The sequence below is a fragment of the Dromiciops gliroides genome, chromosome 4 (genome assembly GCF_019393635.1).
Source record: "Dromiciops gliroides isolate mDroGli1 chromosome 4, mDroGli1.pri, whole genome shotgun sequence".
Classification (NCBI taxonomy): domain Eukaryota; kingdom Metazoa; phylum Chordata; class Mammalia; order Microbiotheria; family Microbiotheriidae; genus Dromiciops; species Dromiciops gliroides.
Window position 1 is genome coordinate 373941745 of NC_057864.1, and position 21091 is coordinate 373962835.

General features: G+C 39.2%; 1 protein-coding gene across 1 annotated transcript in view; it reads right to left on the bottom strand.

Annotated features, from left to right (window-relative positions):
- Nucleotides 1-21091, bottom strand: part of MAP3K5 (mitogen-activated protein kinase kinase kinase 5) — a 316674-nt gene that overhangs the window by 190914 nt on the left and 104669 nt on the right. The window contains exons 2-3 of the mRNA XM_043962348.1: nucleotides 18935-19074; nucleotides 5831-5854 (exon numbers count right to left, since the gene is read on the bottom strand). Coding sequence (XP_043818283.1) covers nucleotides 5831-5854; nucleotides 18935-19074 — 164 coding nt within the window. The remainder of the gene's footprint in view (nucleotides 1-5830; nucleotides 5855-18934; nucleotides 19075-21091) is intronic.

A 21091-nucleotide genomic window follows, 5' to 3' on the forward strand; every position in this document is an offset into this window, starting at 1 on the left:
ATGTAACCTAATATTGCATTAGATTTTTGAACACTGTGTCACAGTGACCCTTTGAGTGTCCAGTGCCTAGAACATAACACTTAATAAAGCATGGTGATTGCTTAATTAATTAATTTCTTTGAGTTCATTAAAAACATTTTTCAAACAAACTGTTGTCCAGCCATGTTGTTCCTTCTCTGTAATTCTGCAGTTAATTTCTTGGGATCCCAATTATGTCATTCAATGTGCCGGCTAATCTGCCCCAGCTTTGTGTCATCTGCAAATTTGACAAGCATGGCATCTATGCCTTCAACCAAGTCATTGATAAAAAATGTTCAGATGGCTAGAGCCTAGTGACACTTCGTCAAGAATCCTCCCTCCATGGTGACATCAATCTATCAATTTCCACTTTTTCTATCAGGTCCTTCAAACAATTCCAAATGTACCTAAGGAAAATACCTCCTCCATATATCTCCATCATGTCCAGGCAAAGGTGGTATGCTCTGATCTGAAATTAGGGGCCTGAACTTTAATGAATACCAAATACCTCCTCTTCTTCCACCCACCACTGTCACTCACTCAGCACTGTGAAGATTAGGACTCCCCTAAAATTCCCTGGTCCCCAAACCAATTTGTAAAAGAAGCTGTGTTTCAACAAGATCTAAGTGATATGTCACTGTGAAAATTTAATTTTTTCTCAGAATAAATATTTTAAGCCAATTAACATCTTTGAAAAGTGCTACAAAAAGCTAAATAAAAGCAAAAAATGCATGGAAAAATAAAAATTTGTTACTTTTTTATGTTCAAGGGAGAAAGGTCAAGAATTTAAAACTTAATGAATGCCAAAAGGTTCTATATTATAAATGTTCTGATCATGGAGGTGTTGATCAACTGTGATAGACTTAACTCTTCTCAACAATACAATGGTCTAAAATAATTCCAAAGGACTCATGATGGAAAATGATCTCCAAATCCAGAAAAAAAAGAACTGTGGATTCTGAATGCAGATTGAACCATACTGTTTCTACTTTTTTGTTTTTCTTTTTTGAGGATTTTCTCTTTTGTTCTGATTCTTCTTTAACAACATGACCAATGCAGAAATATGTTTAATGGGATTATACATATATAACCTATATCAGATTATTTGCTGTCTTGGGGAGAGGGGAGGGAGGGAAAAAAATTTGGAACTAGAAATCTCATAAAAACAAATGTTGAAAACTATTCCTACATATAACTAGAAAATAATAAAATACTTTTATTATAAAAAAGAAAGCATTTATTAAGCACCTAATATGAGCCTGGCACTGTGCTAAGTGCTTTCTAGAAATTATATCATTTAATCCTCACAACAATCCTGGGAGATATATGCTATTAATTATCCCCATTTTTTTTTTTTTTGGTGAGGCAATTGGGGTTAAGTGACTTGCCCAGGGTCACACAGCTAGTAAGTGTTAAGTGTCTGAGGCTGGATTTGAACTCAGGTACTCCTGACTCCAGGGCCGTTGCTCTATCCACTGCGCCACCTAGCTGCCCCATAATTATCCCCAATTTTACACCTGAGGATCCTGAGGTAGACAGAGAGTTGCTCAGGGTCACATAGCTACTAAAAGTCTGAGGCCACATTTGAACACAGGACTTTCTGACTCCAGGTCCAGAGTGCTATCTACTGTGATAAAATAATAGGATTTGGCAGCCGCCCAGGGGCCCCACCTGAAAACTGATTTGGAATTGATTGAATTGGGTGAGACTAAGAAACTGACTGAGAACCTACCTAAGAATGATTAAATAGAGACCACACCTGGCTGGCCCTGAGTGGCATGTTATTCTCAGAGGCTATGGACTACAGACATCAAGAGGAGACCACCCTCAACCAATCAGCTTGAAGGATCTCCCTTTTCAGGGAGGGAGACAGAAAATAGGAAGGTGAGGGTGGCTTGCTGGATCTTTTGTTTTTTCATTCAGACTTTGGCTTGACGGCAGAACTTCACATGGACTGCTAGGAAAAGCAAGGGTTTCTCTCTGACTATACCGAATAGATCTAAGCTAGGGTTTTTCATGCTATAAGGGATCTGTTCTCAACCTCATTCTCTTCACTAACTACTAATACACTTTAATAAATACTTAAAAACCTAAACTCTTGCTGAATTTGTCAGTAAATCTTAGTTTCCCCCCCAAAACTGGGGGAGGGCAGGTTAGGACCCACATTAGATTTTAAACATTACACTATTGTACCACTAGCTGCTGCTAATCTCATACTCTTTCCACTATGACACATTGCTTTCTTTTTTTTTCTTTTTTTTCTTTTATAAGGTATTTTATTTTTCCATTACATGTAGAGATAGTTCTCAACTTTTGTTTATACAAGCTTTACAATTTCAGATTTTTCTCCCTCCCTCCCCTTCCTCCCCCCTACTCGAGACAGCAGGTAATCTGATATAGGTTATATGTATATATCTATATACATATATATAGATATATGTATACACACACACATATATACACATAATAACATTAATCCTATTTCTGCATTAGTCCTGTTATAAGAGAAAAAATCAGAGCAATGGTGAAAAACCTCAAAATAGAAAAAAACAACATTACCAAAAACAAAAGAAATAGTATGGTTCATTCAGCATCTATACTCCACAGTTTTTTTTTTCTTGGATTTGGAGATCCTCTTCTATCATGAGTTCCCTGGAACTCTTCTGTACCATTGCATTGGTGAGAAGAATATAGTCCATCACAGTAGATCAACACTCAATGTTGATGATACGACACATTGCTTTCTTATAGCACAAGTTTAATTATACCACTCCCCTGCTCAAAAATCTTTTAATGGCTCCCCATCTACAGAATTAAGTCTATATTCCTTAGCATGTTATCACATCCTGGTCCTAACCTGTCTTTTTATACTGACTTCCCACCCTTCCCCCATACACATCCTATACTGTCAACCAGTATGCCCTTCATCAAATACATCCTACACTTGTATGTCTTCTTGGAATGGACTCATGGCCATCTGCACCTGTCTAAAGCCTTACTAATCCTTCCAAAGTTCAGCTCAAACATCTGCTCCTTCCCTCTTAATGGATGTGAACTTTCATTTCTGTGAACCTCCAATAACCGTATTATTGCCCATACTCCTCTTGTGGCATTTAAGAGACTCACAGAATTTTAAGAGTTGGAAAAGACCTCAGAAGTTAACTCACAGCCAAAAAGGAATCTCTGACTATATGGAGAGAAGAGTAGAGAATAAGCATTAACAAAGCATCTACTAGGCACTACACGAAGCACTTTACAAATATTATCTCATTTTATCCTCCCAACAATGCTGTGAGGTCCTCATTTTAGAGTTGATGAGACTAAGGCAAACACAGGTTAAGTGACTTGCCCAGGGTCACACAGCTAGTGATTGAGGTCAGATTTGAATTCCTGTCTTGCTGACTTCTGGCTTAGCACTCTATCCACCATACTATCTAACTTATACATATTTCCTATAATAGATCAAGCAAGTGTTGCCTAGGTGCCACCTCTCCATGAAGGGAGTAGTTCTTACTATCCAAGGCAGCCCATTAAACTCTATTAGAACATCAAGCCTAAATTAGACTGTGAAACTCCCATTGACTGCTCCAGGTTCTCCCTCTGGGGCCAAGCAGAGCAAGTCTAATCACTTCTCCACATGACAGCCTCTCAAATACTTAAGTAGATTTATCATGCTTTTCCAGGCCAAATAACCCCAATCCCTATATAACATCTTAGTTATCCTCCATTGGACACTCTTTGTTGTTGTTCAGTTGTTTCAGTTGTGTCCAACTCTCTGTGATCCCCTTTGGGGTTTTCTTGGCAAAGATACTGGAGCGGTTTGCCATTTTCTTCTCCAGCTCATTTTACAGAGGAGGAAACTGAGACAGACAGGGGTGACTTGCCCAGGTTCACAGAATGTATGAGGTTGGATCTGAATTCAGCAATAGGAGTCTTCCTGATTCCAGGCCCAGCACTCTATCCACTGTACTCCCTAGCTGTCCATTTGGCCACTCTAGTTGATCAACATCCTTAAATTGTGCTCCTTCCTCCCAGAACTGAACATAAATGTGGTGTAGTCCCAGGCAAGAAAAACAGAGAGACTATTCACTTCCTATTCCTGGAAGCTATGCCTTTCTTAATACAACCCTCGATCAAATTAACTTTTTTTTTTGGCTGTTCTAACAAATTTTGCCTTGTATTATTATGTGTGTACTTGTCCTTCCCTACCAGACTACAAATCCCTTGAGGGTAGTGACTGGGTTGTTTTCACCCTTCCATGTTTGACAGTGTTCTCTCTGGGTTGTGGGTTTCCTTCATTTATAATGATGGGGTGGAACCAGAGGGCCCCCAAGGACTCTTCTAGCTCTAAATCCAAGGAGATACAGGTCAAAATTGATAATTACCTATCAAGTGCTGCAAAGGCATTCCTTGTGTATTTGCTTTTCCTTGCCTTTCTCAATGATTATGTCAGGAAGGGTCAGAATTAATCCTCTATGGTGGCCAGATACAAACACATAGTTCTTTCATTTGGCAGCCTATCTCAAAACTTACTCCCTTCCATTCACAGAATCTTTATTGCTCCTTATTTTTCCATTAGAACTATCCTGTCAGGCCTTTGGTGATCAGGGTAATTAATTTTTTTCCCTGGGGCAATGGGGGTTAGGTGACTTGCCCAGGGTCACACAGCTAGTAAGTATCAAGTGTCTGAAGCCAGATTTGAACTCAGGTACTCCTGAATCCAGGGCTGGTGCTCTATTCACTGTGCCACCTAGCTGCCCCCTGAGGGTAATTCTTGATGAAATAAGCCCCCTGTTTGGAAACATTAAAAAGTTTCTAAATCACTAAGGAAACAAGTTTGTCATATCAAACTGCTCACCTATGAATCAACCCAAAAGACAAATCGGCACCATCTAAATGAATTAGTCCAATATAATATTTTTACACTTAAAACACATTAATTGAATCCATAAATATGAGTCCAAGGGAATTTAAAGAAAGGTAGTGCTACTGAAAAGGGCAGGGGGGATGTGTGGAGAAAATATAAGCACATTTTCATGAAAAAGGAGAAATTAAGGAGAAAATGAAGCATATTTCATAAAAATGCTATATGCAACAATGTATTTTATACATATATACTTTGATATTAATATTTTGATGAAAATAATATTGTTAGCATCAAAATCTTCCCCCAGCATTCCTAATTCACATGATAGGTAATGTGTTCCATAGATGCCAATTTGAGAAGCAATGAATTAACAGGAATCTGACTACTTATGGTTTTTTGTTTTGAGGTGTTTTTTTTTGGGTGAGGCAATGAGAGTTAAGTGACTTGCCCAGGGTCACACAGCTAGTAAGTGTCAAGTGTCTAAGACCGGATTCAAACTCAGATCCTCCTGAATCCAGGCCCAGTGCTTTATCCAATGCACCACCTAGCTGTCCCCACTACTTATGTTATCTGAGAAACCAAGGTAATAAATAACTAGAAGATACAGTAAAGAATATTATGTTGTTTCTCATAGTCACATAAATTCAAGATCAAAGTAGAGCTTCTGAAACACAACTGCTATACTCAGAAAAGGCTTGTTGGAACATACCCAATAAGGCAGGCATAAAACGACAATTTTTCTATTGGCCCAGAGATACTAGACATAGTATTCAAAAACTATTTTTAAAACTATTATTTTAAGGGAGGATAAAGCATGGAATAAAAATAGTAATTAAATGTTTATGAAAAAAGGGACAGTTCGTTTTCTCCAAAGAATCAATGACAGAAATTGCAAATTTGAAAATATACACACATATATATAATATACACAAATAAAATACTCACAGTATTCTTCTGACAAATGATATCCTGCAAAAAAGAGAATAATATACATTAAAACAAAGTCAAACATATTTAACACTTGGTAGAGAGAATATTATACTAAACTGAAATTTCAAAGGAAACAAAGTATGAAAGATAACACAAATAAAATCAAAGGTTTTATTAACATGCAAGACATTCAAGAGAGCATAATTGTGAAAACATGCACGCGCACACACACACACACACACACACTTCTGTGAACTGGGAATGTATTCTGTGACTAATGCTGCAGGGATAATGCTTTCCTTAGCTCTTCTCTTACATCACCAATTTTCTACTCCACGCTTCCAAATGGATGTCCTGTAGGCATGTTAAACTCAACATGTTCAAAACACTTTCCAATCCCCTCCCCCAAACTTTACCTTTGCTAACTCTCTGTTTTTACTGATCACCCAGCATCCTGCCAGTCAACAAGGTTCATGACCTCAGGGTCATCTTCAGTGAACTCTTCTATATCACTCACTCTCACATCCAATCAGCTAACAAGTATCGATAATTCCACCTCAATGACATATTTTACATTCATCTTTTTCTCTAGTAGCTTTTATCATTTCTCACTTGGACCTCTGTGGTAGCCTCCTAGTTGGTCTTTCTACCTCTACTCTCTTGAATTCCTTCTTCATATACTTGCTGAATTGATCTTCCTGACCATGCCATACTCCCTTGCTCAAGAAGATCCAGTGGGTCCCAATTCCCTCCATAATAAAATACAAATTCTTTTTTGTCATTTAAAGTCCTTTACAGATAGGCTCCAGAATATCTTTCTAGAATTTCTGAATATTACTCTCTTTCAATCACTCTACTTTCCAAGTCAAATGACCTTTTTGTTGTTACTTACAAATAATGCTCTACCCCCACATCTTCATGACTTTATATGGGCTGGTCTTTCTGAAGCCTAGAAGATACTACCACTTCCTTACTCCTGCTACACAGCATCCCTAGCTTCCTTCAAGGGTCAGCTCCAAAGAATAGATTTATTTATGTATTCAATAGTTTGTAAGATGCTTATATATATATATATATTTTAAAATACCTTTATTATTTATTTAATAATTTGAATAGACTCCAAAATACAAAGTCTATTCAGATTCCCACAGCTGCTATTAGCCTCACCCTGCTCTCCCTGCTCAGAAATTGCTTGGTAATTACCTCATATCTAGAGGCAGTGTGGAGTAATGATTAGAGAGCCAGCCTGAGAAGCAGTAAGAGAGAGGTTCAGATCCCTCCTTTGACAAATATTGGCTGTGTGAACCTGCGTAAGACACACAGCTTTCCAAGTGTTGTATCCCCACTGCCCAGCATGCACGTGACACAGAACAGGAGCTTAACGAATGCTTCCTGAACGGAAGGATAAAACAAGTTTCCATCCCCACTCCAGCTCCAGGTGAAATCCCACTTAAGCTCTGAGGCTCAACTCTGATAGAACTTCCTCACTGAAGCCCTCCCTGATCCCCTCCCATACGGAATGTGCTCAACCCCACAGCACTTTGTTTACAACTCTCTTAAAGTACTTTTCACCTTCTACTTCATATTATAATTTGTTGGAGAAATTCTTTTTTCAACCGTTCTCACCCTAGACGTTAAGCTCCTGTGATTCTATGAGCACGACAAAATTAAAAATTGAGACTTGAAATGCAATAATTAAGCTTAAGCTCTACCTTCTGAAGGAGGCTGTTCTGAGAACTCTCAGACGCTAATGCTTTCCCTTCTCCATCTGTCTTATGTCTGTTCTTATGGGTCTTGTTGGTGGTTGCCCTTAGTTCTCAAAGAAGACCAAAATGACATCACTATGTTGGGGTCAAGAAACAGTGCATCCATCTAATGGTGGCTGATCAGATCAATACGAGCTCAGAGGGGTTGGGCACAAAAAGTTCATATGAACATTTGGAATGGAGATGTCTCTAAATCTGCACATGTCATGTTTCTCTTGAGCTACTGCTCCCAGAGCACAGTGCCTTCTTTGATCCAGGCATGCCAAGATGGGCAGTCCTGAGCCAGTGTCTCCTTTGTCTCACAATGGATCCCAAAGTTCTTCAGAGAGAGAAATGGATCTTGTTTGTACCTAGTTATTGATAGGTCATTTCCTCCATTAGAATGCAGTCTGCTTAGGAGCACAGGATGTTCTCTGCTTTTTGTGTAGCACCAGCACTTATCAGAGTAGCCGGTACGTAAAGAAGTAGTTAGTAAATGCTCATTGACTAAAGGAGTAGGAAAGATACAAAATAATGGGAATGGCACGATATTGACCAAAGTGACTGTAACCAAGGAGAAATCTAAGAAGATTTTGTAGAGGTCAGGGTTACAATCTAGAAGAATACAGGAGGGTAAGATACGTGAAGACACCATGAAAAATATATAGTAATGTATTTGTAGCTCTTGGCCAGCACGTTTCTCTGGCTAAAAAGAATGCGACAAACAACATCTAATAAGGGAGAAGGTGGGAAAGAGATCATCTAGTCCAATTCCCTCCCTTTGTATATGAGGAAACTGAAGTACCTGCCAAGGTCACACAGGTAGTGACAGGGGCTATATATCTAAGCTCAGGCTCTCTGACTCCAAAGCCAACATTCTTTCTATTATTGGGCCTCATTGCCCAGTAGAAAGCTCTAAATGTGTGTAAATATATTTCTATTTCCATAATTCACGGATCCATGATTTAACTTGTGTGGAGGTTTCTTCTAAGTTTCAATAGATGGTCTTAATGAAGATCTAACTGAAAAAAAAAATCCATCACCTGGCAACTAACCTTCTGTTAATAAGGTTTGCCAAATTTAGCTAGGCTGGCTCTCGGATGACCTATATCATGGAGCCCATACTTGAAACTCTTCCAAGTTGGCAGGTCTATGTTTGGCTGGCACAGCCTTTGAAAACCCACAGTTATCTCCAGACCACAATGAGGCAGTAGAACAGGGCTTTAGATGAAATCCATCTACATGTGTTCATGAATATGGTACCAGGACCTAATATAAATCCTCTGGCTTTTAAAGCCCTTCATTACCTGGTCCATTTCTACCTCTCCAAGTTTTCTTACATGTTTCTATCCTCCATGTAATCTGAAATCCAATGGCATTACCCTCCTTGCTGTTCCTTGCACAAGACACATTCCCCACTCTATTCATTTGCATTAGCTGTTTCCCATCCCTCTCATCTCCATCACCTGGCATCCTACATTGGCTTACTTCAGGCCTCAGCTAAAACCCTACTGTCTACAAAGGGCTTTTTCTAATCTTCATGCCTCCCCTCTCTGGTTTGTACATATTCGTTTTCCCCCATTAGACTTTAAGCTCCTCGAGAACAGGGACTGTGTTGTTGTTTGCTTTTTTGTTTTGTGTTTTTGTATCCCCAGTGCTTACTGAAGTGCCTGGCATGCAGTAGGTGCTTTATAAATGCCTGTTGACTTGACTTGATTATAGGTGTGTATCATTCATACATATGTGTGGGTACATGATATCATTACTGCTTTTCTTTCTCCCTGCTGAACATTCTATTATGGTTTAACCATGGAGAATGCACAGACAGGTGGTCTCCCAGAGCCAGTGGACAGTGCTTTTTATTGTAAGGTAAGAGGTTCCCAAGTTTTCCCAAGCACACCATCTAATCTGCCACCACCTCCTGCTGAGGCAGAACCACAATGGAAGTGGGAGACACAGTAGCTTTGGTGATAAACAGGTGAGTTGAAACCAGTCCTTTGACCTACACCTGAGCTCAAATTCCTGGCACGCCCCGGGCAGAAAAAAAACAATTCCCCGCTGCAGCTGGTTAAATTTTAACATTTTCCTAAAGAATGACTAGGCTGAGATAACCCTCTTAGATCTCTCAGTTGTCTTTTTCCTGCCATTTTATGTCTTATAGAATGAAGAAAGTCTATTTAACCAATTCCCATCATAATAATCTACCAAATCAGAATCAAACTATAGTTAGGCTCTCTTACATCCTGGAAATGTTCAAAGGAAACACACTGTTCTCCTCAAGGCAGAGTTTATCAGCAGCTCTCGGTAGTACCTAAGAACATGGATATTCAGCAGCTCTTCCACTTACTGTGACATAATTAAAAATAGATAACACTCTGGGCAGTTTAACTTAGTATGAAAAGAAGTAGTCTGTGCTACAGAGCATGTCACCAAGACCTTAGAAAGAAAGTATATAAACTGCCCAAGGAGGAAAACAGGGTGAAGTTAATTGTGCTAATTAGCCAGAAAGAAAAGGAGGAGGAAGACATTAGAAGCATAAATGCTAGGCTTTCCAACACTGAATTGTATAAATAACCTAGAGCTAAGTAAAAGATCTCATAAAACCTGTTATCTAACAAGCCTATAAGTGAAAAGATAAAAACCATATATAGAAGTTACTTCCACAAATAACACTTGAGTGGTAGTGAATGAAAATTCATGTGCTGCCATAAAATCTGATTCATTCTCAAAGCATTCTTCCAAGACCTTCCTCCATAAAAAGGGTTAGAGTGAGAAACTACATCCAGTATAAGTCAAGGACAGGCATTTATTTACCAAGCAACTACTATGGGAGAGACACTGTATTAAACACTGAGCATAGAAAGAAAGGGTAGAAATCCTTTCCTAATCCCTCTTATCTAGTGTTAATTATTTCCTATTTATCTGCCCCCCCCCATGTTGTTGTTGTTGTTGAGTCTTCCAGACCTGGTGGATCACAATCAACAACCATTTCCTTCTCCATTAGATTAAGGCAAATAGAGGTTTAGTGACTTGCCCACGGTCACACAGCTAGTAAGTGTCTGAGGTCACATTTGAACTTAGATCCTCTTAACTCCTGGATCAGCACTCTGTACACTGAGCCACCTAGCTGCCCCCATCCTGTATATAGCTTGTGTGTGTGTGTCTGTGTGTGTGTGTGTACACACACATACATACATACATACATACATACATATTTGTTATCTCTCTCATTTGATTGAACTCCTTGAGGGCAGGGACCACCTTTGGGTTTTTTTTGGTTAATCCTTGGTGCTTAGCAAAGTGCCTGGCACTTAGTAGACACACTTAATAAATGTTCATTGACTAATAGAAAACAGTTCCTGTCCTCAAAGAGTTCACAGTCTAATGGGAGAGACAACATGCAAAGAAATACAAACAAACAAGCTAAATACAGGATAAAATGGAAATCATCAACAGAGGGGAGGTCCTAGCAGTTAGAAAGCTTGGAAAACCTTCCTGTAGAAGGTAGAATTTTAGTCAAGATGGAAGGGAAGCCAGGGATGGCAGGATCTGCAGATGAGGAAGGAGAGCATGCCAGGCATGAAGGACAGTCAGTGAAAATACTGGAGTGTCTTGGGCAAGGAACAGCATGGAGGCAGGTGTCATGACCCCTGGGTTGCCAGCTTGGGAGGACATTGGTACCGTTGACAGTAATTGGGAAATTAGGAAGAGGGGAGGGCTTGGAGCAGGAAACATACCGAGTTCAGTTTTAGACACGTTAGGTTTAAGAGGTCTACAGGATATCTAATTTGAGATACAGCTGGAGATGCAAGACTGCATCTAGGAGAGGTCAGGGCTATTATAAGTAGACCTGAGAAGTGTCAAATCAAGATAATAATTGAATCCATGAGAACTGATGGGATCACCGAGAAAAAACAGTACTGAGGAAGAAGAGATGACTTAGAATTAGGAGTTAGCTGCTGAAATGATGGGTTACCAGATGTGGATACATTTCACAGCTGCTCTAATCACAATCAAGGGTCAAGAACTGATCCATGAAACAAGCAATTGTTCATTAATGTCAAGTACAAAAAAAAACAAGCACTGAACAACAGAGTGCATCTCCTTCCTACTCCCTTTTACTTGGTTTTCATGGTAATAATTATATCTTTACTTGCATGTCATATAGCACTTTTCAAACTGGGGCTAGGACAAAAGGATGCAGTAGTTCTAAGAGGGGTGAGAGGGGACTGGGCATCACAGACAGGAAGTTAACAGAGCTTATTAATGGAACAACTTTCTCACTGTGACTAAGTCAAAATGATCAGTATTCACCTCTTTTTCATAAAGAGCATACTCTCCTCAGTGTTCTACATTATAATCCCTTATTATTACATCAGAGAGAGAAAGAGCATTCCAGGTGTGGGGAAGGCCAATGAAAATGTCGAGGGTCAGAAGAAACAGTATCTTGTTTGAGAATCAGCAAGGAAGCCAGTGTCCCTGGATTGCAATAAAGTGTAAGAATACTTGAAAGGTAAAGGGGAGAAGTTGCAAAGAGCTTTGAATACCAAACAGAGGGTTTTATAGTTGATCCTAGAAGTGACAGAGAGACCTGAACTTTAGGAAACACCACTTTATATACACAGACTGTCCAATTCCAAACCCTTTCTTATACTTCCATGATTTTATAACTGGAGAATCTACTAATGCTAAATAGATAGGCCAAATCTGTAACTTCTTATCTGCAGAGGGTGTCTTTGTATACCAGGGTATTCTTTACATATTTTTCTCTATATTTCTTTTCCACAAAGAGCTCATAAAGTAAGTAAAAGTCTGATCACCTCTATAATAAATATAATAAAGGAAAGACTATGTTTACTACTTACCAAGTGCTATGTTATAGTAATAACTATTAATATTATGGTAATAATTCAAGTAAATTGGCATGATAGTAATATTGAGAAATGAAGGCAAAGCCTGGGAAGCAATGAGACATATGAAAGGTGCAGCCCTGGTGATTAGTGAAAGGACCAAGTGATTCTGGGGTACCATCTGTAAAACCAATAAGAATTTAGTGACATCGTCATTGTTTTGGTTTTTTTTTGGTGTGGAGCAATGAGGGTTAAGTGCCTTGTCCAGGGTCACACAGCTAATAAGTGTCAAGTGTCTGAGGTCAGATTTGAACTCAGGTCCTCCTGAATTCAGGGCCGGTGCTTTATCTACTGGGCCACCTAGATGCCCCCTTAAAGTGATTTTCCATGCAGTGCTTGAAAAGAAAAATATATTGCTTGATTTCTGGAGTGAAGAATGATCTAATCTAATTATTGTACTGCAGTTCAGATTTAGTGACCACAAACTACTACACAATACTGATCTCCATGCAGAGAAGTAACCTGTGCTACATTTATACTGTAATGGATAAAAGGAACAAGGAATCTATTTAAATGTGGCAAGAGAGAATCAAATAAACTTTCCCTTACAGTTCATCTATACTACTCTCTCTAACTACTACTACAATCAATTAAGAAAAAGAGATGAAAACTATCTTGGGTTCATTAGTTAGCAATGTTATTTATGTCATCTTCATTGACAGAAGAGATATAGAAGCAGTTTTCAAACTTTATGGGTGTCTGATGATAGGAAGAGAGGGGGAAATCAGAAGGAAAGCAATTCCTTTTCCCCTTAAAACCCAAAGAAGGTCAAATGGAGAGTCATAAGGGGTTGAAGTTTAAAGCTTAAACCATTTTGTGTAGCAAAAAAAAAAAAGACTTATTAGTATAATTATCTCACTCTGACGGAAGCCCCTAGGTTACCATCTCTCAGAATTGCCTGCACCCATTTTTTCTTATTATCACATGCTTCTTTTGCACCTCATTTCATTAGCATCTAGTTTCTAGGGTCCCTCTCCAAAATTTTGACCTAATTTACATATTGGGGAAAACAAAGGGAAAAAAATTCTATTATCACTTTTCCTTTCTCGGCAAAGTGAAAATCCTGATTACTCTCCCAACTAATCTGTCCTTTCCCCCTCTTTCCCCCTTCCTCCTTCTTTCCTTCTTCCTTCTACACTTTATTGCCATTACACAATGGCACCCCCACTCCTTTGGTAGAAGGCAAATAATGTAAGAGAGCACTCAGAGGGAGCAGCTAGGTGGCGCAGTGGATAAAGCACTAGTCCTGGATTTGGGAGGACCTGAGTTCAAATCCTGCCTCAGACACCTGATACTTTCTAGCTGTGTGACCCTGGGCAAGTCACTTAACCCCTCATTGCCCTGCCAGAGAGAGAGAGCGCGCACTCAGGTTTGTCTAATGAAAAATTTAATAAACCATTATAATAGTACAATATGAAAATGATTCTCCTATAACATCAACTGCCTTCACACTGTTTAACAATTTGTACTTAGAGTTAAAAGACAACATGATGTGACTCAATTCAACAAGCATTTATTAAACACCTACTATGCACCAGGCACTGTACTGACAAAAACCTAAAAGCTTCCCCCCCCCATAAAACAGGATATAATATAGCACTTACAGTTTTAACACATGAATGTAAACTCTCTGTTAAAGGCATTAAATCCCTAATTCAGCACGTATGAGATTCAATAATGATTTAGCCACAAAACCATCCTCATTCTAAACATGCTTCAGATGCTTATTTTATATATACCCATATGCATCTCTTTGTGGTCCAGGCAATTGTTCCTCAAAAATTTGCAAACATTTTTCTTTTAAAAAATGCCAACTCCTCTGTGCATTCCCCCAGGGATTTTGCTGACACCGAGAATCCTTTCCTCCTCAGCACCAAGCAGTAGGTCAAAATGAAACCAGCCCAGCCTGGTTACATACATTCCAGGCTTTTCAGTAATCATCCTAAGTAAGGCTGGATACATATAATAGTGCAACTTTGGAGACTGTGGTTCTAATTCTGTCCTTGCCCTCATGGGAAGAGAAAGATAGTTGATGTTTGGGTTTATCTTTCTCATGTTTTTAGTTAACCATATCCTGTCAATAAAAAGCTGGTCTCTTTTCAGATCCCTCTGTAGTCCTCTGACCTACCACTAGATGGAAAGAAAACAAAAAGCCAGTCTATACCCAAATATGGCAAGAATAAAAAGAAGACTTCTTCTGAGAAGGCAAGCACAGTAGGGGTTGGGAGATGGGGGGTAGGGGTGGGGAACCCTTCTAAATATCAGCATATTACTACAACTCTCTCCAGTCTGGAACTTTAAAAGGTTAGAGTGCCACCCTTTTCAATGATTAATCAGACTTAATCAATATTGAACTGAATCATTGAGCAATCCAACTGATGAAAAAGTGAACATGTCAGTGGGAGGAAAAAAGAGGGGGAGAGAGAAGTGGTATACAAAAGGGAAGAAAAAGGAATATGAGGGTGCTCATGTTCACACAGCTAAGTGTCTGAGGCCAAATCCGAACTCTAGTCCTCTAGACTCCAGGTCTGAAATACTATAGGCACTGGACTACCTAGGTCAAGTCACAAAAAAACAAAAACAAAAAAATCCCCACTATAGTCTTTCCTAATTTCTCTTAATTTTATCCACCGAATTAGCTGGCTTGTGGCCAAACTAGGGAGGGTGGGAGGGTCCTTAAGGTCCCATCTGGGTCGCCAAACTGTGAGATTTAAAATTGGATATTAGATCATAAATCTCCCCTCTTTAACCTTTCCCTTAATTTATCTCCCAGACTAGTAAATGGAAGAAGCTTCTGATTTTCTAGTTAGAGCTTTTATTGTATGGTAGTCACAAGGTGATGTTGATTAGAAGGATAGGAAAGTAGAAATACAAAGCAAATCGTCTTAAGTCTAAGCTTGGTCTATATTCTGTATAAAACTCACCAAAAGCCGAAGGCCACCTTTGGGGAGAGAGAGAGAGACCGTGTCAAGCGCATGCTGCTGCTAACCGCGAGCCGGGTCCAGTCGAACTCTCGTCAGCATCAGCCTGTGCAGCGCAGTCAGGAGACCAGCAGAGCAAGAAAAAGCCCCACTTCCGTTCTTTCCTTGCCTTTTAAGCTCGCACCCCGGAAGTGGAGTGCTAGCAGGCAGTCTGATGTGCGCAGCAGGCGGACTGGCATGCCTAGCTCATGCCGTTGGTCTCCTCCCCGAAAGGGTGGTCCTTAAAAAAAACTGCTGTCTTTCAGTTATCCTAACCGACTGTTAAAAAACTTTCATTTTTTTTTTTTACCACAATTATTTCTTACTAATTCTGTATATAGCTTACTTGAGGGCAGAAACTGGCTTTTGATTTTCTTTGTATTCTTAGTGTTTACCACAGTGTCTGACACATAGTAGGCACTTAATAAATGCTTGTTGACAGACTGACTCAAAAGTTCTAAATGGATTTAGCCTTTGCATAGGAACTTATTAGCAGACATAGGTTATGAGGCACTAATAACTGATAATTTTTTGCAGGGGGTGGGGGGAACTAAAGATGTAAAGTTGTGAAAACATTGAGAAGTAGTTCTGTAAGGATCAGTACAAATTTGCTCAGAGGGAAGAGATCTTTTAATGGCTAATTTTCAAGAAACTGCTAAGGCAGTTAGATGATACCATGGATAGAGAGCTGCTGCACCTGGAGCCAGGAGCCTTAAGTTCAAATCCAACCTCAGACCTTTACTAGCAGTGAGATTCTGGGCATGTCACTTAATCTCTGCCTGCTTCAGTTTCATCATCTGTCGAATGGGGATAATAATAGCACCTACATTTCAGGACTGTTGTGAGCTTAAAATGAGGTAATACTTGTAAAGCACTTTGCAAACCTTAAAGTGTGAGTTGTTTGTCTTCCATTGACTTGTGTCAAGATTTAAGTGAGACAGTTGTGCAAAGTCGTCAGCCTCACTCTTCCTGAGTCATTGAAGTCTAGTGGCAAGACAAAAGTCAAGACAACTAGCTATGGCCCAGGATATAATAGATACCCCTGGCATCTTTGACATCTGACCAAGCACTTTTTTGCGGGGCAATGAGAGCTAAGTGACTTGCCCAGGGTCACACAGCTAGTAAGTGTCAAGTGTCTGAGGCTGGATTTAAACTCAGGTCCTCCTGAATCCAGGGCTGGTACTCTATCCACTGCTCCACCTAGCTGCCCCTCATAACCAAGCACTTATAAAATGTAATATATAAGCGGTAGTTATTATTATTATTGGGGGCAACTAGGTGGCACAGTGGATAGAGTGTCAGGCCTGGAGTCAGGAAGACATCTTCCTGAGTTCAAATCTGGCCTCAGATACTAGCTGTGTGACCCTGTTTGCCTCAGTTTGTTCATCTATAAAATGAGCCAGAGAAAGAAATAGCAAACCCCTCCAGTCTCTTTGCCAAGAAAACCCCAAGTGGCAGTCAGAAAGAGCTGGGTATGACTGAAAATGACTTGACAACAAGAATTATTAATAATCAATAAGCATTTATTTTCCTCGTTTATTTAGAATTTTATTTTTCCCCAAATTACATGTAAAAACAATTTTAATGCTGATTATTGAAACTTTGTGTTCCAAGTTCTCTTCCTCCCTGCCCCCCTTAAGAAAGCAAGCAATTCAATATAAGTTATACATGGGTTGTGAAAGAAAACAGACAAATTTTTAAAAATTATGCTTCAATCTTTATTCAGACGCCATCAGTTCTTTCTCTGGAGATGGACTGTATTTTTTCATAAGTCCTTCAGAGTTGTCTTAGATCACTGTATTGCTGAAAATAGCTAAGTCATTTACAGCTGATCATCTTACAATATTGCTGCTATTTTGTATACAGATCAACAAGCATTTATAAAGCATTTACTATGTACCAGGCACTGTCCTAAAGAGTAAGGATACAAAAAAGGGGCAAAAATAATCTCTGTCTTGCCCTCAAGGAGCTCACAGTCTAATGGGGGATGCAACATATAAATAATTACGTGTATCTAAGATATACAGTGGAGATGAGAGGTAATCTCAGAAGGAATGGCACTAGCAACTGGGGGACTGGGAAAGGCCTCTTACAGAGAGTGGAATTTAAGAAAACTAAGAAGGGAAGACGAGGAGAGTGCAAGCTTTCTAGGTATCCAGATGGAGCATGAAACACTGAGTGTGAGAATATCATGGAGTTCAGTGTAACCAGACCGTAGAGGGTATAGAGAGAAGTAAAATGTTCGAAAGCTTTAAATGCCAATCAGAAGATTTTATATTTGATTCTGGAAGTAACAAGGAGACACTGGAGTTTAGTGTGGAAGGTTTACGGAGGAGAAGATCTATGCTTTGGGAAAATTATTTTGCCAGCTGAGTGTAAGAAGGATTGAAGAGAGATTTGGGGCATGGATACCAATGAGAAGGCTATTTAATTGCCATACTCCAAGCCCATGATGATGGTTATGTAAGTACAGAAAAAAGGACATGTATGAAAGATGTTGTGAAGATGAAAACAACAGGACTTAATAACAAACTAGATATTCAGGGTGAGTGACAAATACTATCAACCTTAGGAAAAGCACTGGAGGATGTACTGGGATATAGGGACTGGCTTCCTATCGATCATCTTCCTTGTCTAAATCATTAGAAAGCAGTTGTTAATTCAGCATCTGTAAAAATCTATGAGGGGCAGCTAGATGGTGCAGTGGATAGAGCACCAGCCCTGGATTCAGGAGGACCTGAGTTCAAATCCGGCCTCAGGCCCTTGACACTTACTAGCTGTGTGACCCTGGGCAAGTCATTTAACCCCAATTGCCTCACCAAAAAACAAACAAACAAACAAAAAAAAACCAACCTATGGTACATGACCTGGATTATATTCTCCTGTAAGAAGCAAAGTCAAATTTACCATGTTTCATAATCATCCAATTGTTGATAACAATGTCCACCCAAAGGAAAAGAAGTCTTTCAGTGAAAAGTATTATTATTATTATTATTATTATTTATTTTTTTAAACTTCATAATTATTTATATTTTAAGAGAAAGGATCACATTTCCTAGACTTGGAGTTGGAATAGCTCTTAGAGGTCATCTGATAGGTCTGTCAGAGTCCAACAACCCTATTGAAAAGTATTATTAACTAGCATCAGATGCACCAAAAGAAGGAGGCCTCTTTAGTGGCTTCATATTTGGACCAAAACCTTTTCTATCCAACCAGCTTTTCTCTTCCATTAAGTTTCTTAATTAATTCCTCTGAGCAAAACCTTTTTTAGGTCCTATCACTCATTGGCCCCAAAGACTATTCTTCTAGATTTTTGTTTTTTTCTAGCCCTCAAACTTGTCTATTGGATATCCATATGAAACTTATACAAATAACAAATCACCTCTGCTTGAATGTCACACTGACAAAAGTCATGATTTTCACATACATCAGCTGCTGAGCTTTGGTGGGAAAGACAGGTACCAGTAAAATGTAAGGTATACAAACACTGAAATAGAGATGTACCTTCAATGACTGAAGAGAATCTGAATTGGTATCACAGTAGAGGATGATATTGTTGGCCATACTGAAGCTCTCCCTTACCCCAAGATGGTAAAACAAGGAAGGCTGGCGGAAAGCGTCACTCATCTCGACCACAGCGATATCTGAAAACAAAAAATAGATGAGCTACACAGTCTTGACAAGGGGTGGCATCAAATCATGCCTCACTGGCAGTTTCAACAACTCAGTATTTCAAAGAGGAAATGAAGAAATGATAGGGATTTCCCCCTTTATCTCTAAACTTTGAATGCAAAATTCTTTCAGGAAGTGGTTACCTGTTTCTTAAACAAGCCTACATTTCTTAAACAAGAAATTGTCACATATCACTGAAAAACAAAGAACAGATAATGGTAGAAAATGGGTACAAATCATCTTTTAGGGACAACACAGTGAAAAGCAATCAAATGTTATGTGAGGAAAGACAAAAGCCAAAACACTGCACAGAGAAATTATTGCAAAGTAGAAGAAGGCTTTTGGATTTTGGAAGCCATTTCATGGATGTACTGATGAAGTTAAAGGTAGCCCCAGTGATTGAGAAACAAATATGTAAAACAGGGGTTAAAGCTATGCCTGTGTAAACACCAGTCAAGAAGGACTGCAAGTTTACAAAAGCAAAGAAAAAGTGATTTTAAATTAATTGCATTTTTTTTCAATTGGAATTTAGAGGGGTTTTCTCTTTAAAGCGCAGATATGGAGTTTTCTTCTGGGGTCTACAACATTCCTATGTTGAAAATTAACACCAGAGAAATGACTCATTTTAGTTTTAACTGCACTCACCATCTGTCTCTTGCACCCACTTTATTTCTTCTTCCCACTGATATCAACCCCTCAGAGTCCATCAAAATGTTTAAAATTAAGAGACAACGCAAAACAGTGACTTAAAAAGCTAGTAAAATAGTAGCTGATGAAAAATAAGTGACAGATGTAAAGAAAAATGCAAACAAAAGCAAGAACAGTTTTTAAAAATCAAGAAGATGAGGGGTATTTCTCAAGAACTAATACTTAGAATTTTGTGCAAAATTAAGGCTTAGGGGGTGGTTCTGATTAAACATGATGACCGGGCCCTTAAAATAAACAATCTGACCCCCAAAATGACAGAGAGGTGTATTCATTAGTTTGGTACTTGCAAATGGGGAAGAAACATACTTTTTCTAAATGCTATATGACATCTAGAATACCAAAGAAACTCAACTGCTCATCTTTATAATTAAAACAACAATAACAACCCAGAGTTATGCAGTAACTCAAGAATCAGTTCTAAGTCACCAGTTCAGAAAAGACATTAGTTCTGATTGTTGTTCTTCTTTGTCCTTTGTTCTTGAAGAGGACCAGGACATTAGGTAGTGATGTCATGACTTGCAGTGAATTGGATTTAAGTGACAGAGGGCTGTGCAAGGTTACCAAACTCACTTTCTCCTCCATGTGAGATTTAAAATTGGATATTAGATCATAAATCTCCCCTACTTAACCCTTCCCTTAATTCATCTCCCAGACTAGTAAATGGAAGAAGCTTCTGGTTTTCTAGATAGAGCCTTTATTGTATATAAGGTGTTGTTGATTAGAAGGATAGGAAAACAGAAATACAGTACAAATCGTCTTAAATCTAGGCTGTCTATATTCCTTATAAAAACTCACCAAACCGATTTAGGCCACCTTTGGAGTGAGTCAGACCGTCTGTGCCGCGCCGCCCGGAGTCCCGCCAAGCCGGCAAAAAAGGCTACTCCCGTTCTCTCCACCCCGGAAGTCAAAAAAACCCGGCAGGCAGTCTGACATGCGCAGCAGGCGCACTGTACCTGGCAGGCAGTCTGACATGCGCAGCAGGCGGACTGTACCCGGCAGGCAGTCTGACATGCGCAGCAGGCAGACTGTTCATCTCCTCCCCAAAAGGGTGGTCCTTGAAAAACTGGCGTCTTTCACTTATCCTAACCGACTGTTAAAAACTTTCATATTTTACCACATTTCCCCCCTTTGCTTCCTCAAGAAACGGAATGTTTCCTTGATGGAACAGTAAAAAGAATATAATAACTTTTGCTGACTAATAATATGCGAACAACAATACAGAAAAGGAAGAGAGGAAAGTTTTGTCCAGAGGGGCGATTTTTTTTTTTTCCTCATGAACCG